The sequence below is a fragment of the Petaurus breviceps genome, unplaced genomic scaffold (genome assembly GCF_028583685.1).
Source record: "Petaurus breviceps papuanus isolate PSGF00001 unplaced genomic scaffold, PetGlider_PUasm1.0 76, whole genome shotgun sequence".
Taxonomy (NCBI): Eukaryota; Metazoa; Chordata; class Mammalia; order Diprotodontia; family Petauridae; genus Petaurus; species Petaurus breviceps.
This window is the reverse complement of record NW_027186473.1, coordinates 22,636,809-22,662,968: the sequence shown is the minus strand read 5'-3', so window position 1 is coordinate 22,662,968 and position 26,160 is coordinate 22,636,809. Positions and strand designations below refer to the sequence as shown.

At 34.7% G+C, this 26,160-nt stretch overlaps 1 protein-coding gene across 8 annotated transcripts in view; it reads left to right on the top strand.

The window, feature by feature from the left end:
- The window catches only part of TECRL (trans-2,3-enoyl-CoA reductase like), a 161,260-nt gene that overhangs the window by 119,212 nt on the left and 15,888 nt on the right, over positions 1 to 26,160 (top strand). For 7 of the 8 annotated variants that reach the window (XM_069105313.1, XM_069105309.1, XM_069105308.1 and 4 more), the window contains 3 exons: positions 3,224 to 3,329; positions 7,905 to 7,977; positions 10,735 to 10,778. In XM_069105313.1, coding sequence (XP_068961414.1) covers positions 3,224 to 3,329; positions 7,905 to 7,977; positions 10,735 to 10,778 — 223 coding nt within the window. The remainder of the gene's footprint in view (positions 1 to 3,223; positions 3,330 to 7,904; positions 7,978 to 10,734; positions 10,779 to 26,160) is intronic. The other variant, XM_069105310.1, reaches the window with a different exon arrangement.

Genomic DNA, 26,160 nt, shown 5'->3' with positions numbered 1-26,160 from the left:
ATATATATATATATATATATATATATATATATATATATATATATATATAAAATTTGGATCTGAGGGACATAAAGTCACTATACCTATCTTGGTTCTCCCACCTGTCTTTCCTGAAATGTCCTCTGTCCTCATTCCCCTCCTCCCACTCCCCCTTAGAAAGCTTGGGCTTTCTTAGTGCTTTCAATTATGTGTTGTCCTATAGGTGGGCATATCCTCTAAGAAGAAAAATAGGAACAGGAAACACCACCTGCTAAGCAGCCAGCATAGAATCAAGAACCCAATAATTCTTTTTTTTTTTTTTAAGCAATCGGGGTTAAGTAACTTGCTCAAGGTTACACGGCCAGTTATTTCTGGGTGTGGTGCTAAGTATCTGAGCCTGGATTTGATCCAGGTCATCCCGACACTGGAGCCAGTGCTCTTACTCGCTGAGCCACCTGGCCGCTCCTAAACCCAATAATTCTTAAACACTAAAGGTAGCCAGCAATTCTGGAAATGCCCATTTCCCTGGATTTCTATTTCTATCACTGTGATCAGGGAAAGAAAAGAACAAGCAGAAGAGACAAATACATTCTCTTGCTGCTAAGTATTCAAGTTATAGCTGTCCCTGCAGCTGATGGGTTAGGAAGGTGCTGAGAGTAATCTTCGCTCAGCCTTGCAGGAAAAGCAAGAAAAAGCCTGTGGTGTCCCAAATAACATATACAAAATAGAGAAAAGTAGAACTTTTCAACAACTTTAGTAACTTATTGAGGGGGATGATAATTCCTTTCTCAGTCACTAAAGGACAATCCAAGAATGACTAAATAATCATTAAAGATCAGTCCATATTTCTCAGCAAGAGACCAATGAGTAGATCTACCCACATGAAGCCATTGAGTATGCTTCACTCTCTTGAAGGTTCTATAGTCCAGCAGAATATATAGCCTGGAATTTAAAGCTCTTCAGTCTGGCTCAATTCTTCTATTTCCATCTTCATTTCATATCACTCCCTTCCAGAGAGCCTATGTTTATTTCAAATTATCCTGCATCTTGTTCTTCAAACACTATCCCATCTATGGCCTCTGAGCATTTGTATAAGCTTCTTCTGTACCTGGAATATACTCCCTACTTCACCTTTGCCTTTAAAAGATTTTAGCAGCCTCTAAGACTGAGCTCATGTGTCTTCTATTATGATGCTTGTCTGATACCCTATAGATGTTAACATTTTCTTCTTTCTCAAATTATCTTTAATTCACTTCCTTGTGTTCATATTATGTGTCCCCTTTCAACTAGAAAGTAAGCTTCCTTAGATCAGTTTTAGTTTAGTTTAGTTTTTTTCTTTGAATCCTCAGGGCTTAACAGTGGGCCTTATATAGTAATTACTTAGCAAATGTTTACTGAATTTAATGTGATTGAATTGTCTAATGTGGACTAACAGGGACATTTTTAAGTGATTAAGACATTAGATGGCTGTTGAATAAACTGGACACAGCGATGCTAATGCAGCAGTCAGACACAGGGCCACTTACAGATCAATATCTCTGATTCTAATAAACATATGACATGCTGGTCTCCACATTCATTCATCTATGGTAATATTCCAAATTAACAACACTTCCTTTTCACCATGTGACACTAATTTAGAGTTCTCATACATGTGCCATTAAACCTCTCCTTGGTTCCTTCAATAGTAATGATATTTCTCTTTTGAGCCTGGTCAGTATTCTCTAATACATTTCTGAAGCATGCTCCCCCTGCCCTGACCCCTCAGGCCACTATATAATCAACTAGTAGCAATAACACCAGCACATTTCAAAAACTACTAGAAGAGAAGAGGAAGGCATTCCCTTTCTTTCAGGATTATTTCAGTTCATGGCATGATAAATAAGATATATGGCTCATAGCTCATAGTTTACATGGTTTAGACTCTGGATCAGAGTTAAAGACCAGTTAATAGAATCTGGTGAAAGGAAAATGCCTTTCAATACTAATCAAATGATTAAAACAAATGCCTTGGCTCTTTATAAAGCTTGGAAAGAGCTATAGGACACAGAACCTGTACTTGGAGAGCAATTCTGAATTCCAATGTATTGGAAAGGAACAAGGGAAGAAGAGAATAGAAGGCTTGAAGGATTAAGGGATGAAAGAGAATTCCAGATCCTTTAGCTCACACTTTTCATCTTAAAGATGAGGTTGCTGAAATTCAGAGAAGTGTGCAAGGTCATACAAGTAGTAAGAAGTACATTGAAACCCAATATTTCTGAAAACACTTTGCTCCCTTGACATTATTTGCATAAAATCAGTGGCAGTATTTCACAGAAAATCAATAACATATTTTAATAAAATAAAATCCCCATGGTAGCCAAAAGTTTCACCTTATGTACAATAACATTACGAGGTAATTTCCTCACTGATTTAAGTACTTAACCTCTGACTCTAGAATGTTAGCCAAAGTATTAGAAACGTCACACATTAGATGCCCTTTCAATTATATCCCAAAATTTGAATTGCTGTCAGTGAGAAAAGCAGTCTTCTGTTCATTCTATGAGGCAAATCAGAAATACTGATTATAGTTTCACAATCCTTAAGAAAATCAATCTAATAAATTTTGAAACTCACTCTAGCTCAGTGTAGCTCAGAACCACTAAAAAAAAACCACCCAGCTGCTGTCATAATGAATTAATAAAGCAAAGAATACAACAAAGATCGTTCTGTCTCTGAAGGAAATGAAAGACAAACTCCTCATGGTACCCTCATCAATGGCCCTTGCTAAAGGCCGACTAAACCATTTCAGTAGCTGTTCTGAACATTATAAAATGTCAAACGCATCCTGAATGTGTTCTCAAGATTTTTTAGACATCTAGGTTGTCTATTCAAAACTTGAGGCATTTTGATATGCGCACATTTTCAGTTCTCATTCTGAAAGCTAGCACTGAGACAGCTGTGTCCTAACTAATTTATGCCTGGGTATATCAACTAGGTTTCAGTGTAACAGATGCAATAGATGCTATAAAATTTATTGTGTTCTTCTCATTTAGGAAATTTTAGAAAAAAAAATAACTTGTTAAATAGGACTGCCACTATACCTCAAGTTATGACTCCTGAGAACTGTCTCTTTCCAAATGATAAGAGATTGCAATGGACCAAAAGGATGTGTTATATGCAAAGTAAATCAGAATATAGAAGAGACAGGAAAGTGGGCTCTTCATACATCTTAATTTTCCTTTTTTTCTCATTTTCTTTCCAGCTTGGCCTGTTTCTGCCACTGTTTACATTATGTCCGTCATCTTCTAGAGACAGTGTTTGTTCATAAACTTTCTGGAGAGCACACACCTTTGAAAAATTTGATAAAGGTGGGAACAAATACTCCTCAGAGTTTTCTTTTCTTTTTGTTTTTTGGGGGGTTTTGTTTTGTTAAAAGAAGAAAAAAAACTCTGCATTTTAGGATAGATACAAACTTTAATTGGAAGCAATTTTCCCTTTACTTTAGATATTCTTTACTGATATATTGGCACACCTAAAAAGTTTTGTTGCTAGCACATCTCTAGCAGTGTAACATATATCTTTAGTTACACTAGCTATCATTCTAGTTTTGCATTATGTATTTGGACAGCTTTACAAGGATCAAATGCTGTAAGGGGGAAACGCACTGACAAGTTCTGTGTGTAAATAGACGGCACAACAAACCCAAACAAAAAAACCAGAAGCAATATTTATGAAACTACATGGGAAAATGGCTGAAAAACAAACAAGCAAACAAACTTTTGAGGATTGTGAACAATGACATTCAAATTCAATGCCTTTTATAAATAGGATTCAATGAAAAATATCAGTAACCATAGTGGGTAGGCTTTCCTCTCAGTTAGCAAAGCCTTATGCTAGGTGGCGCTGTGGTATCAGAGGTGTGATCTTACTGGAAGCCTGGAAGAAGAAACCCTGATCACTTTTAGCAATTAAGGAAATAGAGAATACTTTTCAAAAGGCTACAACCGTGATACCCATGATACCCAAATAATCAATAGTGAAGTAGGACATTATTTAATTTCCGTAATACCTACCAGTTCGTTTCACTTGTTTTATATTTATGTATTTAACTGAGTAACATCTTTGGGTATCGGGTAGATGCAGCTTGAAGGCTCTTCCCTAAATTCCAATAGTCAGCTAGTTAGGAAATGTCGAAATGGAGAAGTTCTCTTTGTAGTTCCAACTCCTAGGGTCTTCTTTCACTATTTTTTACCCATCAACTCCTTCCCATACACAGAACCTCTCCTCCGCTCACCCTTTTACAAAATGCAGGGGGAGGGATAATTGCCTTGTGAAATTATGTTTCTTTTTATTTGTGAAGGGAGTTTAAAAATTATTATTACTAGGGGTATCTCCTTGGCATAAACCACTTCCTTTCAGAGGGTGTCTACACTGGAAAATTCAGAGGCTACTGCCTAATTTATTATGCTAAAGCTGAGATGGAAGAAATGGTGACTAATTTAGAAAAAAAAGAATGCATTTATTCATAAAAAGCAATGCTAAGAAGAGTTTTTATTAAAAATACTTAAAATAGTCTGTGAGATAACTAAGCTTTGGGGTCCTGGACTGAGCACCTAACCAACATTTATAGCAACAAGTGATATCAGATTGTTCACAAAAAGTACTTTCTTGTTATTGTCACCATTACTAATTTATATCTTATCTCAATATTCTCAAAATTCTACATCCAGAATGCAGTAAAATTAGCCTTGCATTTAGAATATTTCTTTTTGAGGCATTACTAAATTGTGAATTACCAAAGTCAGACTCAGTTATTTCCAACATTCCAGTTTATTCACAGATCATGTTCTAAAGGATTTGGGGGAATTACTTAGGATTTGGTTAAGTTATATAGTATGGTAACTCATTCTTTGAGAGTTTAAGCTACAAAGAAGGTATAATCTGCAATGATAAATTGAAGTTCCTCATCTGGGAACTCCCTATAAAATAAATAAATCTTTCTATCTGTGTGTGTGTATGCATGTGTGTGGGTCTGTGTGTCTTTGTGTGTATGTAAAATATTACATCGAACCATGTGGATTTGAGTATAACATTTTATTATGGTTTCAGTGAATATTCATTGCTGAAATTTATTTAAAATATTCCATTAATTGTATTAGTGTGCCACCCCAAAATAATCTGTGACTTTCATCTAATTCATAGTTACAGGTATGGTATCATTTTTTTCCCACCAAATAATTTCTCCCAATACTTACAGTTCTAAAATTCCCTCCATAGTTCAAGGAGTTAAAACATAGCTTTGAATGGACTCCTTGTTAAATTAAAAAGATATAATTTATTACTGAACACACAGAATTCTTTAAATTCACACTCTATAGAATAAATTTTACTGCTTCCTTTAATTAACTGTTAATATGACCTATTATCATTATTCCCTGACCTAAATTCTTCTTTTGAGAACTATGTTAGTAGTAATAATATTAAAATCTAGCATTTATATAGTGATTACTATGTGCCAGAGACCATGCTAAGTGCTTTACAATTATTATTTTTTTGCTTTTTTTTTGGAGGGGGTAGGGCAGAACAATTGGGTTTAAGTGACTAGCCCAAGGTCACATGGCTAGTTTTATGTTAAGTATCTGAGGCTGAATTTGAACTCAGGTCCTCCTGAGTCCAGGGCTGGTGCTCTATTCACTGCACCACTTAGCTACCCAGTGCTTTACTTAATACCTCATTTGAGCCTCACAACAACACTAAGAAGGAGGTGCTATTATCATCCCCACTTTATAGGTGATTAAATTAAGGTAAACAGTAGAAAAAGTATTTTTTGTTCCTTTCCTAAATTGTTGGCTTGTATAGTCATATCCCACTTACCCGGAGATATCATACTTGGCAGCCTCAGGTATCTGGGACATAATTGAAAAACCCAAAGAAAGTTTAAAACTTTCGATATCAAAACAAAAGTCTTTCAAGCAGCAAAATGTTATGCCAGAAAAAGATGCCACAACTGTCAAGTAAGAGACTCTTTATTCTTATTTTAGACATGATTTGAACCAGCTTGCCTGTCTGGTTTTAAACCCCAAAGGAGACTAGAATAATGAAATGAGTAATAGAAGGGAATTGTGCTCGACCAACAGAAGCAAGAAATGATCGTAGATTTCAACATGGAAGGGACATCAGAAGTCATATAGTCCAAGTGAAGTGACTTGCCCAAAACCATATAGTTAGTTAATGACAGTTGGGAATCAAACCTAGGGCTTCAAAATCCAAAGCTAACATTCTTTCCATTATATTACACAGCATCCCACGAGGAGCAAAGTAGTGTCTCTGTGTCAGGGTGTGTGTGTGTGTGTGTGTGTGTGTGTGTGTGTGTGTGCGTGTGTGTATGTGTTTCTTAAGTAAATACTCTCCCCACCTTCAACCCTCTTTTCCACCAGCAACTAAACATTGACACCAAGAGAGGAGACTGAAAAACAAGAACAAAAACATTTAGATGGAAACAGCATCACACACTCCAATAAACTTTGAAGTCATCTTTGTGTCCTGTACTTGATTTTCAAAATCATTATTAGCACTGTGGCTGACTGCTAGTAGGTTATTAATAAATTCTTGTTGATCGAATGATTTTATGTGGGGGATTCATTTCACTGATGCAGGTTGAAACATCAGTTCTTATTAGATCATAATATCATAGCTTTAGATCTGTAAGGGATCTTTAAAGTCATCTAGTTCAAAACCATATTTTAGAGATGAGTAAACTGTAACCAGAGGAAGGAAGTAAATTTCCCAAGGTCACATAGGGAAGTAAATATCAGAGCTGAGATTTGAAACCAGGTCCTCTGATTCCAAGCCCAGTACTATTTTTTATTGCTCCATACTGTCCCCATGTGATTTCAAGAGTTGATATTAAATATGAACACCTCCCCCCCAAAAGATAAGTTGTTTGATCTCTAAGGACGCTTTTTTGGCAACAGTCCATATTAAAAGCTTTTCCATCTTGGCAGGACCTTCCAGAGACTGTAGTCCACAAGTATAAATGTCAACAATTCAGACTTCCTCTAGTCACAGTAAAAAATGAGAGTAAGATTTCAGTGGAAATAGAACCAACTTTTAAACACATACTATATACATAACATACATATATGCACACACATATATACTTATACACATACATATAGACTGAAACATGTATACATGTATTTATATGTATATAGTTATATATGTGGGTATGCATGTATATATGTATATCTGTATGTGAGTATGTGGATATATAATGTGTGTTTAGTGAGATATAGATATAGATATGGCTATGGCAGAGAAGTATTATGTGTATTTAAGAGAGATTAATATAGAAAATCTTAAAATTTTACTAAAAATTATATAATTTAAAATTGTATCTTTCAATTATCAAGGAAATTAATTTATCCCCAAATACCATATAAATTAAATATTAGTTTTTTGCCTTCCTTGAGGGAAATTGTCTCAATGTAGCTTAAACTCATTCAGTTAAGGCTTACGTTTTTGTATAGATTTGAGTACAACAAAATATCAGTATTGAGGAAAGAGATTGAAGTGTTTTTAAAGTCACTAGCTAAGAACAGTGATGATTTCCATTTTGGTAACTTTTTCTTTTGATAAGTTTGATCATATATCATTAACCTGCCATAATGAATTTTCTGATACTAGTCTAAAATATTGTGTTGATTATTGCCATGTAATTGATTATCTGCTAAGATGTAGGTTTTCTTTATTGCTAAGAATGTTGCAAATCTCACTTCTAAATTTGAAATATTTTAATTCACTAATTACAAAAGACCTTAGAAGGTTACTATAAAATGCATGAAGCTAAGGATTATCAGATATTAATAAAATGATAGTAGAGTTTCAAATGTTGTGTTCATTAATTTAATTATATTTCAAATATATTTGTGTTTTCATTATAGGGATGTGCCTTTTATTGGGGATTCACTTCTTGGATTGCATACTACATTAATCACCCTCAGTACACACCACCATGTATGTAATATTGAATAAAAATCTGAGATTTCTTTTCCAGCAAATTTGCAGTTATGCTTACTAATAATGAATAATATTCAGGGATAATCCAAAGTATTATTTCAATCAATTGATTTCACATGGTACACCAATGAAAGTTTTACCAGATTTGCTAATAATTGGGTTACTAAATAATAGTGAAAAGGTGTAATTTCTAATCTTTTGTCCTTCTTTTCCTCTTCCTCTTCATACAATTACTAGAAAGGAGACAAAAATGTGATGAAACATCCAACAGTATTAGTGTAAAGGAGTATACCAAGAGAAAAAGGCCTGAATAGCCCACTGCCTTCTCTCTACCAATGGCATATCACATTAATTACCTTCAATACACACCACCATGTTCAACCCTCATGTTATTAATAGATGTGCATATAGACAGATATAGATTTAGTTATAGATATTCTGACACAATGATATATGTATATATGTGTGATATATCTAAATATGTATATATGTACATACACATGCATACAAATACACTGAAGCAGAAAGGAATTTTGAATTAATAACACAAGAACTCCTGGTATGGGAATTCCTTTCACTAATTCTGATTTCAGTATATCTATAACTGATAGTCTTAAGAGAGTTGTTCAAAATCTAGGACCATTGCTTTAGTCTTTCTAATTCCAATTCCAGTACTCTCTTAGCTATGCATTACTATGTCCTTCTCTCTCTTTTTTTCTTTCACCAGGCATGTCTGTATGCCTGTGTGTGCACGTATATGTGTATGTATGTATAGAGTGGCAGCCTTGAAGACAAGATGATCTGGTTTAAAGACCACTGTCTTATGCATGGCTATGTAAGCATGGAACAAGTTGTGCCTGGGGGAAGTCTCTAAACCTGTACCAGGAAAGTTATGAGCGAGTTACTAATCTGTATCAATGAAGGGGATATTCACAATGGGAATAGTTCCCCCTAATAATGATTTCAGTAAATATCATGTAGGCATACCCTGAATCAAATATTCAATATGACAAATGGTATTTTTTACTTCTTTATAAGTACCAGGTACATAAAATAATTTAGGGAAGATGAATTTATCAGTGCATTACTATAAATTGCACAGTGTTTTATATCACCCTGTGGGTTTAAAGTGGGACCTCTAAAAAAATTTGTTTTGTTGTTGCTGCTGCTACTGTTGCTGCTATTGTTGCTGCTGTGGCTGCGGCCTACTGCTGTTCTTAGATGATGGCAGATTTGTACTTTATAACCAAAATGTTCAGATTTAACTAGAAGGGAAATCTTCAAATTCCCATCCCTCATGACAGCACCTGTGGGAATCATGAAGTGCATCAAGAGTCTGTCTGCATCTAAAGCATTAATACTATTTTCCCTGTACATTGAAAAATATGGTACTTCCAAATAGATTCTTTTGTTTTAAATTAAACTAAAAATAGGGAAAAAATCTACCTTTCTGATTTGGGTAATGAGGTCAATGGAATACATTTAATTGGGACTTTTAATTTAACTAAATTTGGAACTTTCTCTTTGGAATGGCAACTGCCATTGACTTTCTAACTCTTCCAGGCAGGATACCCAATTCAGTGTATCAATGTTGCCCTGAAATTTGCTATTATTCATTCTCACAGGCTCATATTCTTGGATAAAGGAATGTGGCATGGGGTCTTTTAGGCTTTTCATTTTCTTTTTTCTGTCTTTTCCTCCAATATTGGTACAAATATTTCATCTTTTTGTTGAGGGTTAGGGTAGAATAGTGAAGAGGATGCTGAGGAAAGCCAGAGATTTCCTTTTTTCCCCTTCTCTCAATATTATATGATACAGAGGAAAAGTAATAACTTGTGTTTGGCCAACTCATTTTAAAATAAAATAAAATAAAATTTTGAAGTCCAGAGGGTTGATTCAAATGCTAAGGAAGGAGATGTGTAATCCCAAGTGCCTACCATTTTTGGTCAATTGCAAGGCAAAGAAATTTAAGAAAATGTGTATTTATAGATAAACTCATGCATAAAGGGAAAGTCTTGTAAAACAGATACATGTTCAGAGGCATTTAAATCTGAGCAGATAAAATAGACTTCATTGGCCTTTACAAAATATTATTCAAAATTAGAATTAAGGAAGTAGTAATGAAACAAAATAAAAGCCTAGTCTTGAACAACAAAGATACTGATGCCATAATGATGTAATTTGAGTCAGGAAGACATGGGTTTGTGCCTAATTTTGACACATATTCACTTGTGACCATGAGCAGTTAACCTATCTGAGTGCCAGGCCAACCTGTAAGTTCCAGACAACTTACCATCAAGAGAAGCTTCCATACCAGAAGCTTCCTGCAATGAAGAAGTCATGTGGTCTTTCTGTTGTTGATAATGATCATATAACGAAATACATTGTGCATTTCTGAGTATTTGTAATCTACATGTAATGGAATTTCTAGTTACTGTTGATCCATCCAGGGGGATGATGATGAAGAGGTGGCAATTCTGAATCTGTGGTTTCATTGCTATGAAGAACTATTGGTGGTGAAATTCTTCCAATCAACAAAGATCAAAAATTGATCTGCAATCTATAGTCTTAGAAAGGGACAGTGAGAGGTTAAGCAAGTCGTCCAGGATCACATAACCCACCAATACATGTCAGAGAAACAATGTGAACTCAGGTCTTCCTAACTTTAACGTTGATTCTCTACCCACTGTGCCCTGCTGCCTCTGATTAATGTTCACATTAATATGAGAATTCCAATTTTTTCCTATTTTCTAGCATTTGGAAACAGGCAAGTCACAGTTTCTGCCCTCAATTTTCTGGTATGTATCAAAATGTATTTTGAATATTACTCATTTAAGCTTTATTAATTTTGAAGATTTTATTTTATTTGAAGGATATTAGTAAGTAATTAACAGGGACTTATTATAATCAAATTGATGGGAATGAAAAATAGTAGAAACTCATAGTTCTAAATTGTCTTCTAACCAATACTGTTTTCTCTCTAATCATACATCAGATAACTACAATACTTGTATAAAAACAATTGTGGTACTCTAAAATAGGAAAAATCATATTCAATTTCACAAGCATTTATTAGGTATCTACTGTATAAAGAGTACTTAACTTGGCACTGAGCGAGGAGGCTCCTGATCCAGATAATTTACAGTATAGTAAGGGGGTATGATACTCAAATGGTTTTAGTATTTCAGAAGAAATATGTAATAATTGCTTGAGAAATAAAATGATAGCTGTTTGAAATGAAAGTAAGTGTTCATTCTTTTCAATACCAGTACTAATCAGTGACTAGATTTTTGCCAATTTACAAATCACAATATTTTTAAAAGGTCCATTAATATAGATGGGAATAACTTTAGATCACTTAAAACTCTCCTAATTCAAGAGGACTTACTGATTCATCTCATCAGCAGTAGAATTTGCCTCTCCCTTGAATCCATAGTCCACTTATACCCAGAGTATATTCTGTTACCTCTCAGGTGTAAGTTGTAGCTTGTTCTTTCCTTTGGTCATGGATCATACTATATGTACGCTTTCCCCAATTATAGGCATTCGCACCAGGACCAAGGAAATCTGTTGTTTTTTAGATTTGAGCTTTTGTCTCTTTATTCCTATTCCCAATAGAGCCCAGACTGTTTTACAAGGATATACTTTAGTCTCTCCAGAAAACTTGTAGAATTCTTGGATGAATCAATGGTTAGAAAATTGTAGAGTTGTTTTGTTGTATGGTATGTATTTCCCTAGGCCAGATATATTAAATATTTTAAACTGTATCAAATATATCTGTATAATAAAAGGATATAATAATATAATATTATATATATAATATTTGTATAATGATCTTTGATCATTAAGACATTTTAAGTGAAGAATCTAAATGAGAACCTAATATTTAATCTAAAAAGTGAACCATAAGGGCAGATGTCTTTTTACTTTTTTTGTATCTCTAGGACTTAGGAAAACATTGAACACAAAAGAAGCACTTATTAACTTGTGTTGATTCATTGATCAAATTGTATTATTTCTTACTATATGCTAGAATGGAATAGTTTTTTTTTCTTTTTTATGTGCCAATGGTGGAATGTCTACCCGCAATTTGTAGTCATCCCAATGATTGTCATTCAGCCGTCACTAGTTTTACCCAATGCTGAAGATGTGGCCACACCTCTAACTGTTTCAATAAGTGATCAAAAGTACACCTAGTCCACCTTGCAATATTTCACATCCATTTAATAGAGAAATAAAGGCAGCAAAAATCTGTAAGGACTAGTTGGAAATACATAACTACTTTAAATATTCTGTTTCCCCCCCTGCACTTTATGTTCTCCATAAATGTTTCCAACTTTTTAAACATTGCAATTGCTCTCATTAAGGAAAAATACCCTTTCTCAAGTATAATAACTTCTCCCATTTTTTCCCAGTGCTTTTACTGAACATGCATGCTTCTAGTTTGAATGGATGCATTTCAGCAAAATGTACCCGGATTAAAATCTGAAAACATAAAATTGATATTATACTGCAATTTACAAAATGTAGCTAAATTATTATGAAACTAAATTTTAAATAGAATATGTATATATATATAATATGATGAAAATTGATATATTGTGTGTCTGTAATTTAGCATAACTAGAAGTCACAAAAGTATATTTTAGAAAGCATATTAGTATTTCCCAAATCACATGTTTTAAGCATACTTAATATAATATTTAAAGGAATAAATGGGGCCTATTTTCCATGTAATAGAAATGAGGAAAATATATAAGAATTAGTTTCAATTTATGAAAGCTTAATATAAAAGAGCCTCCTGCTATAATCTTAACTGTTGATTACTAATGCTATACATGTAGTAACCAAAAATGTATTAGTCATTACTGTGACATAAAAGGCAGCAAGGATTTTTTTTTAACTTAAAAGCATTTTAACTTAAAAGCCGCCCTCTTTGGAGGCGGCTAGGTGGCATAGTGAGTAAAGTGCCGGCCCAGAGTTGGATGGACCTGAGTTTGGTTCCAGCCTCAGAAACTTAACACAAAAAAACTAGCCGTGTGACCTTGGGCAAGTCACTTAACCCCAATTGCCCACCAAAAGGAAAAAACAAAACAAAACAAAAAACCATTTTCTCTGCAGAGTCTTTCTTTTTTTTTTTTACCAGATGAGACTTGCTTCCATAAGAGTATAGTTAACTCTTGATTACCTACACTGAGCATGTTTCAAAACAAGTGAGCTCTGAGACCTCAGAAAACAATTTCTTGGCAGATGTTTCAAACTCTGCTCCAACTCAGTCTTAATCTTCCCTTGTCTCCTTTTGTTTATCTGTCTTGATTACAGATTTAATGATTTTGGATTGACTACCAACAACTTTCTTGTTAAGATCCACTGGCTATTAGGTTAAGCACCCAGATTACCCCCATGTGGTCTCTGTGTCACTCAAAAACTAAGGCATTCTGTGTGGTTTTGACTGCTTTTCCCTTATTACTAGGGGTGTGTGTGTGCGGGTGTGCAAATGAAATATTAAACAATTTAAACTAAACAAAACATAAATGGAAAATTTCATTGAATATTAATATATACATGTCCATACACAGACCTACATATATATGTATGTGTGTGTATATGTGTGTGTATACACACATAAATATCCTGAAAACAAGTAAAATAAAAATTCAACCATTTGGATTATCCTCAGTATTGATTTCTTTATCCTGTTTTCCTCCTCTTTTACTATGAATACTTACATCTATCTTCTCCAGTTTCCTGTAGGACATAGCTTCAATAAGCATACATCTATCTATAATGTCTTCAATGTGTCCTTGCCCATTAAATACTTCCTTTTCTGCCAGTAATTTTATTCCGGTCTTGTTTAGCCTAAAGAAACTTTCTCTCAGTCTTCCTACCCCCCTTGATTTATTATTTTCTCTTTTCCTCATTTTATCAAAGAGTCTTCTTAAAATTGTGACTTCTGTTTCTTTAGAAACCACTCACTCCTTAGTCCATTATTATTTGGCTTCTGCTAGCACTATTGAATTGAACATACATTATCAATTTTAAACACCAGATGCTTTTCAGCATTATACATCACTGTTGACCATCCTCTCCTTAACACTCTACCTTCTGGTTCTTATGCTTGCTCACTGAACTATCCTTCTCTTCCTCCTTTTCTGCCTCCTCTGCATCCTTTTGCTTCATGTATTTATTCACTCCCTAATACTGTAGTTAACCTTCTTCTTGTAATGGGAATGTAAATTTTTAAGATCTTTCCTGCCCCTAGGCTAAAGTGCACCTGGAGCCTAGGGTAGGAGGCTTGTTTTTCAGTAGATACTTTTTTATTGGCCTATGGGTCCAGAAGGTTGTTACATTCTCTGAGCCAGGAGAAGGCTATATAAACCCTAATTTGAGGCTTTGTTTTGGGGTTCACTTTGAGAAGTGTTCTGTGATTTGATTAGATGAGTCTCTGGGAAGCCATTGTTGGGAGCCCCCCAGCTTTGAAAAACCCAGATGCTGATTTGGTATGGATGTAATAGTTGGACAGTTTGGAAACCTGTCTACTTGATCTGTTTCTCTGTCTTGACAATTCTGTCTGTGTACTCTGAAGTTCAGGGTGCTGACCTTTTTCCCCTGAACTAGGTAAACAATATATATTTGACTGATTAAAGTAACTTGTTACTCAATTTTGAGTTGCTTTCCTTTAGCAAAGCAGATCTAAGAACCTGTGTTGGCAGCCACCCTGGGGACGCTGGGGTACTTGCTGCTATACTTCTCTCTTTCCCTCTGTCTCTGTCTCTTTCTTTCTGTCTCTGTCTCTCTGTCTCTGTTTCTCTCTTTCTCTCTCTCTTGTCTAACTTCATCATCTGTTGTAGACTGTCGTTGCTGACAACTTCAAATTTTTTTTCTCTAGTCCTTACCTCTTTCCCAAGTTTCATTCCCATAATTCTAGAGGCTAACATACATCTTTAGCTAGATATCTTTGCAAAATTTTAGCCTACTATTAGTACCCTAAATGAAACTTATCATCTACCCCCAAAAATAAAAATTAAAAACAGTTCCTACTATTCATTTCTTTATTATTGACAAAGACCTTCAAACATCCACCCAAGTGCAAAACGTTAAATTATCATTGTTCAAAAAGAATATCTAACATTTAGCCTCCAATGCCAGTGACAGTCCATGCCAATGAATATCAAAGGATGCACTCCCCTTAACTCTTCTGTTTCACTCACACAGTCACTCAGACCTGACACTTCTATTCTCATTTGCTATTTTGAATATATTACCTTCTGACTGTTGCCACACTTTCCTAGTTCAGGACCTCAGGACCTCTTAAGTGACCTAAAATACCCATCTAACTGGCAAACTTCCTCCTCCATATACTCTTATCAGATTAGTCTTGTGCTTTCCATCAAGTCACTTTCCATGTTACAAAACCAATAATAACTCAGCTTTGCCTTTTGAATAAAATCCAAGCCCTTTGCCTGACATTTAAGGCTCTCCAAAGTCTGGTTCATTCTGTTGTTTCCAAACTCATTTCCTACTATGTCCCCACAGATACCATTTGCTCCTGAAAAATCTTATTACTATACTCACTATTCCACAAATGTTCCTTCTTCTTTACCATCATGAATATTTGCTCATGCTATTCCCTCCTCCTCTCATCTTCTCAAAATTCTAATTCACCTCCACAATGCAACATTAGATGTGTAGCACATACACATAGCACAAATATATAGGTTATTCTCTTTGTAGTAAAACTTATGTATACTCAGTGTTAAAAATCTAGTCAAGAGATTTGAATTGACTCTGAGTACAATGTATGAATTAACAGGTGTTGCTCAGAACTCAAGCTACTATACGGGCAGATAACAGCCTAGATCTTTGTCCTTAAGTCAAGGAACTAATATAGCCTTCCAGATGATGGCATAGCTTTTGCATTCAGCTCAAAAGTTCATTTCCCCTTGTTTTTCTAACTCCCAAGACATGAGATTGTAAAGCCAAGCACGAGCAACTTTCCAAAGGACTGCTGCTGGGAACAACCTTCAAGGTCCTGATTACACAGTATAGTGAACTTTCTATTTATTTAGAAACAAATTAAGACAAAACATTCACAGAAGATAAAAATACAGCATTCAGAATTTTATAAATTAACAACTTATTACTAAAATGGCCACATAGTTTTAGACAAATTACATTCATTCTATAACTCAATCATTTAGTAAGTCCTCAGTTCAATCATCTAAATATAAAGGTCAAAGTTCTCTTTTAAATGAAGTTCATTCATTTAGATAATCACAAAGTCACAAGCAAGTTACGATTTCATCAGTCACTCCTCAATACTCTCTTAAAGGGTAGTGGAAAGTAGAAAGGCCATCCACCTAGGCAACAAGTGAATTACAATTTAATCAGTCAGCATTAAATACCCAAGGAGTGGTCTTTTCATCTTGACTCAAGGCAAGCTCTCAGCTTCCATGGTTTCTCTTCCATGGTCCCAGCTACTGCCCAAATCTAACCTGAGTTAAAAGACAGACAACTCCCAATTCCTTGTCCATCTCTTTATGTAGTTCCTACTCCATATTGAAGCTCACAGTGTCCAGTCTCTCCCCCCCCCCCCGCCAAATAACTCACAGTCTCTGTTCCTGGGAAGACAAGGCTTAAAAAGGCCACAATGACATTTATTATGCACATTAACAAAGCCACAACAATATTCATGCAAAGTCCCAGCACCACAGTCATGCTTCCTCAGTTTTTGGCAGCTCTGGCTAGCCCTTAGAAGTATTCGACAACTCCCAGAAGAAGTTGGCAGCTCCTCAGCCTGGTTCTAGGGAGCTCTCAGCAGAAGTTCCCAGAAGAAAAGTCTCAGCAGAAGTTCTGGCTGGTTCTCAGAAGCAGTTCTGCCACCACAAATTCCTTTCTCAAAATCAAAATCACTTTGTCCAGCAGTATCAGTCCAGCCTCCAGAAGCCTGCTCCAAGAAGTTCTAGCTTTTCTCAGCCTGGGCTTTTCTTTATATAAGGTATTAGCTCCTCCCTGTTCCACCCCTTCCTGTTACATTAGCAACAGGGGTTCCTACCTTCTCTTTCCAGGCTTGATATAATTAGTTTGAAACTAAGTGCTAAGTACCTGTTAGCTTGCCAGTACAAAGGGAATCTTCAAATTCATTACTATTACAAGTTTAAAATATTGAGAAATATGAAAGTATGAAATATTATACAATTTTTTTTTGCTTCTGACGATCTCCCCTTCGTGAGTAATTTAGACATATAGTTATAATCAGGCACTTATTGGTTGTATGACCCTGGACAAGCCACTTAATCTCAGTTTGCCTCAGTTTCCTCAACTATGAAATGGGAATAATAACAAAACCTATCTACAGAGTTGTTGAGGATAAAATAAGATAATTTTCATAAAGCACTTAGAATAGTACTTACACCTAGGAGATGCTATATACATGTTTATTCCCTTTCTTCTCCCAGTGCACTTTTTTTTAATATACATAAAAGTTAATGAGAAGGAACATTATAAACTCTCATATTGCCATGCAGAGATAATCATCATTATATTCTCGTACATGCCCATTTTTTCCTCAGATCTTCTGTGTAGGAAGGAAATTCCCCTTCATCTTCCATTTCAGGAGGTAAAAGAAAGGCATTCTGGTACATGAGACTTCCTTCTGCCTCAGCAATATGGTGACACACAGGAGTCAGAGAAGATGGTGTACCTCCAAAAATCTGGGACTTCAAAGGATTATCTCTTTTTTCCACAAAACTTCCTATGTTTAACTATTTGCAATGGCTCAGGGATCCTTGTCTTTTGACTTTTAAGAAGTCAGAATGGAAGAAGAGATCATTAAAACAAATAGAATTCCCACTGTCCTGTTACACTGAGCATAAGTTTGGCTCTGCTTCTATTCTTTGCAGAAAAGAGATCATCAGGACTCCCAAAGGAATGGGAGCAATATCATTCCCCTTAATAGAATCTGATCATTTGCTTTGCCTAGAATCCTTTGTTAATCACCCTAGCCCCATGGGCAATTTAGAAAGGGAGCCAAACAAATAGAATCTCCCCAGGCTACAATGGCAAAGTCAGAATGCTAGCTATTCCAAAAGGATTTTTTTTCTCAATTTAAGTTCCCTCAGCAAAGATGTTGATTTACAGATATGAAAATCTGTTGAGCATATAGTGATTTTTTTTTCCCTCCAAAAATCTCCAGTGCTTTTTTTGGTGATTCTTTTATGGCACTACTCATTCTAGATTGAGCAGATTAGGCCCTTCTTTACATCCAGAATAAATAAGATCACAATTAGTTAATGAAAGTCTACCTTGGGAAGAATAAACATTTATAAGTGATTGTCTCATTTGAAGAATATAATAAGACAGGAAGTCTAATGACAGTCATGGATGTCATATATACCTAACCAGGGAACACGTGACTATATGGATACATTAACATTAACAGCAGCTGCAATAATGCAAATGTTATCATACTCGGTTGCTATTTCCCTTCCTTACTTTCAGTCAGCTTAGTATAGACACAGGACACCCCCCCCCAAAAAAAAAAAGAAATAAGTCTCTCCTTTGTCCTAGGGACTTTGCTAAGTCATGGGAACACAAAGGAAGAATGAAACATTTCTTGTTCTCAGGAAGGAAATAGATTGTATTTTGTAAGTATATTATATACACAGTGTATACTATATTCAAAATATGTCATTTCAGAGGTTAGGTATTAGCTTCTGGGTCCATCTGGAGGGGACTTATGTAGAAAGTGAGGTTTAACTGAGATTTGGTGGAAACTAGGACTTCTAAGATGCAGAAGTGAGGAAGAAATGTCTTCCCAAACAGTGAAGAGACATTGAGGATTGAAAGATGCAGTATATATGTGTGTGTGTGTGTGTGTGTGTGTATATATATATATACACACATAAAAATGTATTTATGTCTGTATGTGTGCATATGTATGTATATATCTATATATGTGTGTGTGTATATATATGAGGAATTGCAAGGAGGTCAGTATGGTTGCATTTCAGAATATTTAGAATGTATAAGAATGAAAGAATATTGGAAAGGTAGAAAGATTACAAACTATAAAGAGCTTTAAGTGGCAAACAAAGTATTTTATGTTTGATCTTAAAGGTAAACAGATATAGAACAAGGCAAACTCTTCTTTCAGGCATTAGGAATTTGGGGTCATATGGAAGTCACCCCTTTACCATTCGTTTGGAAAACTAAACTATTTTTGCCTAAAAAATTTCTCTGTGTCCATAAAGATAAGGCATCCAAAATGTCTCAGGGAACATATGGAATCCAAATGGAGGTCCAGACAATACATCTCTAGGGATCCCATCACACACGGGACAGAGCAAAACCCTGTGAGCCCCTGAAACAACAAAAGCCATCTATAGTTATTTTGGTTTTAGTTCCCCCCCTGGGATCCACACAATACCTTTGGAATTCCAATAATAGGTCCAAGTTCATCCTTCATTAGGGAAAAAAAAACAGGCTCAGTTCAAAAAGAAAGAAAACAGGGTTAGGTAATGTCTACATATGTATGAGATTTCTGAAAGAAATTAAGCACTCAGATTATTATTCACTGACTAAACCTATAGGCAAACTATTCTGTGGACCTTCATCTCACAATAATGCAAATCATTTAGATCTGCTTGAAAACAAAATGAAAAAAATTGAAAATCTATGAGCTAGTATGGTGTGTTTTAGTCAAACTAAGGCACTAGTACTTTAGTAATTAAAAACCAGTCTGCTGAAATCAGCCTCAGGGTACAGCAGTTCAACAGCTACAAGTGTACAAGGGTTCAAACAAGTGAAGATTATCTCAGAAAGATATGATCTGATTTGTAAATGAAACACACTGGAAAATGGATAATCCATTTATAGTCTACAACAAAAGAGATTCTCCCTACCCCTTCCAGGTACATCCCTTTAAAACTAGGTATCCAAGAATTTGAGTCCTGGATAGAGAATCTCTTTAATGTGATCTTGACAAGATAAAAGACCCCTGAATTTTCCTGAACTAAGCCCTGTCAGTGCTTATATGCTAAAATATGGCTGATTAAACGAATAGACTTTAAATACTTCAGTAGATGCATGATATTGATGTGGGCTCTGCTAGCAGTGATCACCAGCCTTCCTTGTCTTCTGCTCTTCTATGATCCTTCCTCTTGTCCTGATATAAATATTTGATAAGATGATTTATACATTGCTCTGGAGGATTTATCCATGTTTTTTTTTCAATATTTTATGAATAGCTGTGTGACACTCAGGCCATTAATTTGCTATTCTTTCATGTTGCAACATGACTGATCCACCTCCTTTTATCATCTTACATATCCTGGATGATGGCTTTTATACCAGTTTTTCCGGAGAAGGCATTCCTAATAATATGTTGCAGCCTACTGACAGCTGCCATTAAGTTTTCCTATACACCTCTTGATCATATGCAATTTTGATTCTTTTGAGATCATTGAGTGCCATGAGCACAACCATGTGACAACATAAAGAAAATATTGTTCCTTGTTAGCTAGCACTTATATTGATACAGACTGAAATCCATATTAACTCAATGAATCCTCACAGTCTTGCAAATTAAGTGCTATTCTTATCCACATTTTTCAGAAGAAGAAACTCAGGCAGATGCTGCTGAAGGGTCACTCAGCTAGTCATTGCCTAAGGGTAGGATTTGAATCCTCTTCCTGATGCAAAGATCTGTGTTCTTTCTGGAGACTTTCATGTCACAGAGAAGCCTTAGATCATTGAAAACGCAGGATAATTTATCAAATGCCATCTAACCCAGGTTCCTATTCATCTATAAGTACAACTCACTGCTCATATGCTATACTTTTTGAGTTGATTGAAAGATATAAACATATACATATATATAGAGATGTAGGTGTATTTGTGTGTATACATGTATGTGTATGCTTATATGTATAAACATGTTTGTGTATATTTGTGTATAGTCTACATAGTATGTATATATATATATTGTATCATGCATGCATTGTGTATACATGTATCTATGCATATATAAATCTTATATATAAGCTATATAAATATACATATGTATATAAATATATAAAAAGAGAGACAAAGGGAGAGAGGTTCTGGTAAGAAGGAATTCTCTTCAGTTAGCATGGTGCTAGCACATAGTAAGCACTTAATAAATGTCTACTGATTAATTAGCCTATGCATACCTATATCTAAATTTAAATTTTATCCAAAATGAGGGAACTATATTGATGTATCCATCTAAGTGTGCATATACTGCCTCTTCCCTACTACAAACACAAACATTGCTAGACTGTTTATGGTTTATATGTTAAATTGTTTGTCCTAATCTGGGTAGCTTGAATTATTCATATGCCCAAACTTTCTTATGCAAATTTCTATGTCAAACTTTTTTTCAGTATAAATTGGTGAAGTAGATATATACTAGGGCCTTGAGTCAGAAAGACCTGAGTTCAAATCCAGCTACAGTTATTTAGTATCTGTGTGACCTTGAACAAGTCATTTAACCTCATTTTCCCTCAGTTTCATCATATATAATATGGGAATAATAATAGTATCTACCTCTAAGTGTTGTTATGAGGACCAAATGAGATAATATCTGTAAAGCACTTAGCATTGTGACTGACATATAATAGGAGGTATAGAAATGCTAGCTGTTATTTTATTGACAAGACATATATTGTTCTAGAACTTGATACAAATAACAAAGTGCCAGTTAGAGAACTTCTGCCATGCACCAGATCTCAACAGATGTTCTATTTTAACGCCTCATCATGTTGCAGAGGTGGCCCCACAGTTTAATGGCTAGAACAGCAAAGTACAAGCTCTCCCACTGAGCATCAAGGCCTCAGGCCTCTTCCAGGGATATACCACAACTGCTGTCTAAGGACATGCTAATAAACTACAAAGAGACCTAAGAGCAGTGGGGGGGTATTAAATGATTAATTATTTAGTATAAAGATAGAAAAGAAAGTACAGGGTACAAAGATAGCTTTTTAGCCATCTTTAAGCATGAAGTTTAACATCTAGACTCCCAATCTAATTTTGTGATGTATGTCAAGTGAGAAATGAATTGATATACTTCTAGAAGGCCTAAACTACATTAGTGTTGACATCATCACTAAATAAAACTCATAAAACATAAAGAAACACAGCAAAAAGGAAATAAAGTACAAAGATTCCCCTTGGAGAGGCCAATTTAGGGATTAATTTCATTATGTGCCCAAAGGTAATAAGCAAATTTAGTTTGTGGGATACTTGGTTATCCCACTTGGGAGTGTTCATTGTGAGTATAGGCAAAATATTCCCTGAAGAAAATTGTGTTTTATGTGTTAACATCTGTTACAAAGGCTTAAACAAAAGAAAGAATTCTGTGAAAAATGTGATATCTCCAAACCAAGCCCATATGTACTAAATGACTTCAGTTTCCAAAGTGGGCACACAGAAACCATATATTGACTTCAGAATCAAATGCGTCTTACTACTTCATATATTTACATTTCCTATTCTTATTTTTTTAACTTATGATAAAATTACCTACTTTTATCAGTCATTTTATTTTACCAAATAGTTAAAATGACAGCCAACTGTTTCCAGAAGTCAAATCACCTCTCAAAGGATGGATATTTGAAGCTATTCAAAATGTGTCACAGATTCTGAAGGTGATTTAAGAAAAAGAAAAAAAGTTCCCTTAATAGTGTAGGCCATTGAATCATTACTGGAATGAAGACATGGCCTCCAAATGACTCCTTAAAAGGAGAATACCAATTTGGATGTATTAGTAGTACTGGTGTGTTCTTACAAATTATGGTATAAAGATTTTGAAAGGCAGTATTTTTAGTAAGGAAAATACTGGACTTAGTGATGAGAGGACTAGTGTCAAACAGGTCTTCTGATACTTGTTATCTGACACTTCAATAAGTCATTTATGAACTTCAATTTTGTCATCTATAAAATGGGGTTATTTATACTTTTATTACTTACTCCCAGGGAATCCTTGTGAGGAACATGTGAGAAAATTAGTTTAAAATTCCTTGCAAATTGTAACAGGATGTATAAATATCAGTTATTGTTAGTTATGAAAGTCAGCAGGACCTGGTACACAGAAGTTTGACTCTGGAGTCAAGAAAAGTTGCGTTCAGGTCCCACCTGATATATTATGGATGTAGGATTTCCAACAAGTCATATAAGTCATCAGTGCTCTGAGTAAATGTAAGACTATAATTAACAGAGAAGTTTACTAGCCTTCACTGATACAGAAATTCCTCTCTGGAAACTCCATATACCAAAGAAATTTCAGTTCCTGTTCCCATTTCTAAATGACCAGTCACACTACATACATTGTTTTACATATATATAATATATGGTGAGTTTTCTCCAAAGTGTCATACAGGAAATTTAAAAAAAAAAATGAAAAAAAGTAATCTCTATTCCTGGAAAGAAGATTGTTGCAAGTGATAATGAAATAAGATATTATTAAATTTGTTCCAAACCTTTGTAAATCTGATTTGTACATATTTGTTACACATTGTCTCCCCTAATTAGACTCTGTCCTTCTTGAGATCTGTGCATATGTGTTAAGGAGAAGATATCTTTTAATTAAATAATGGAAGTTTTTTCTAAAGGTATTTATATGTTTATGTCCATGTAAGGGAATCTGTCCTTAACAAAGAGATGAACTTAAGGGAACAAGTTAACACACATTCAGAAATCAAATTAAATGTCAACACACTTTGAAATAGGTCTATTAGTGATGCAAATTTGAATTTATCTGAACTTTTGATAAACACAATAAACAGAAGAAAAAATGAAACCAATTACAAAATACTTTCTGTTATAAGTACTTTGTCTCTTGATGTGTTACAAAAGCAGAAAGAGGTAGAATTAATTCCCAATTTGACTGGATTAGTTTGATTATTAAATTTAGAAACAAGAATTCTAACGTTTATTAATGTCACTGAAAGAAGGAAAAGGCAACTGGATGATTTATACATAGATATCCCTTTTTTGAATCTTGGGAAGAGTCAAAGAATTTCCCTTCTACTGGATCTGGGTAAGAAAAAAATAAATAAACAGACAAACAAACATAGATACCTCAGAAAACATTTACCCAAACCCATATTTTTGACACATGATGAAACTGATGGGCAGAGAATTGAAATGACATGCCTAAAAATAAACAGTAGTAGAACAAAGATTGAACCATGATCTCATAGTCCACATTTATGTAACCTTAGAAATGAAGCAGTTTCTAGTATAGATTACAATACACATAAATAAAGACACTCAGTGATTTAACAAATATGTTATAAGCCATTCTGAAATTTTCTGATTTTCCACACTGCTTGGCTAGTCTTCTACCTCCATGGCCATAATCAAACTGTTTAATTTTATTTAGTAAGTATTTCAGAAGGGAAAACAATGCTACAACCATAACACAGTTATTACCCTTTTAATGAATGTTCAATATAGGATTGAATTCTGGAGGAGGCCTGATGTGACCACCCTTCAATCAACAAGCATTTACTAGTTGTTTACTGTGTGCCAGTCACTAGCTAGATTCTGGGAATATAAGAAAAATTTTTTTTAATTCCTGCTCATAAGCATTTTGAGATATGTGTTGTCTTCCTGATGTATATGTCTGAAATAAGGACATGTCAAGATTTATTAAGTTCACTGAATATTGAGTGACAAGGGGACAAATGAAGCAGTCAGAAGACTCCTGTAAGTAAAGATTTCTACTGACTTGAATGTTCCCATGATGGCCATGTACTGTGCTAGGCACATACAAAGATCAAAAAGAAAAAAAAAGCTAAACTGTTATAGCTTGATATGAAGACAAAGTAGACAGGTGACCTACCACCAATGACCGATTTATGGCAAGATATGGGCAAGATTCTTCTACCTAAAACTGGTCTTTCTTCTCAAAACAACTATTTGTTAATGGCGCTATAAGTAATTAGTCACCAGTGTTCAAAATCTCTAAATCATTCTTTACTCTCCCCTCTCCCTTACTCCCTGAATCTAATCATTTGTTAAATCTTGATGATTCTATCTTCACACTATTTCTTCAATTGTACTTTCTCCTCTTTTCCCAGCACCACACTCAACAGAATGTAGACTTCATGATCATTGGCCCTAGAAGTTTATGTTTCACCTTTTAATACCTGGGACCTAGCAAAGTGCCCTTCTGATATGTGTTTTATTCATTGTTGTTAGATGGATGAAATGGTGGCTAGATGAATGAATTAATTGGACAGTAAGATCTCTAAAGTCTCTTTCAATTTCAAATTCTATGTGAAGTCATTGCTGACTAGACAGACTAGAGATTAACTAATCTAATTGTATATTTTATATAAAAGGTAAAGGGGTTCTAAGGTAGCAGTAGGGTAAGTGATGTGCTTAAGATGACCCTTCTGCCTTGAGGTAGTAAAAGAGTGAGAACTCAGCAGAAGATGTAAACGACAGGATGGCAAAATAAATGTTGAGATACCTTGTGGGAAGGAAAACTGGATTTCACACTTTGCCTCTGACCCAAATTAGCTTTGCGATCATAATTCATATTTTCATATAATTCAACTTTATAGTACTCTGAGAAAAATCTCCCAAGACTAGAGTAATAATTTTAAGATCTGATTTACTAGAGGTAGTTCCTACATTAAAAAATTTCTACACTGATGTAGCCATAAGCCTGGATAAGGAAAAATAGCTGCCATTTATATATGTTTTTTTTAAACTTTTGAAGTTTTATTACATAACATTCTTTTTTTCCAATTTTGAATGACAAATTTTCTCCCTCCAGCCCATCCCCTAACCATCATGAAGGTAAGCAATATTATACAAATTAGATATATCATAAAATCATGTAAAACATTTCCATATTAGCTGTGGTAGAAAAAGAAAGAAAAATATTTACTTTAACGTGACATTTTTTTAAAATTATGAGAACTTCAGAATTCTCTTGGATCATTGTATTTATCAAAGTTGCTAAATATTTCACAGTTGATCATTGTTACAATATTGTTAGAATATTGCTACTACATTGATGTGCAATGGTGTACAATGATGTTCTAGTTCCGCTCACTTTACTCTGTATCAATTCAAATAGGTCTTCCCAGATTTTCCTCTGGATCATTTTTGATAGCATAATACATCACAATCATATACCACAAC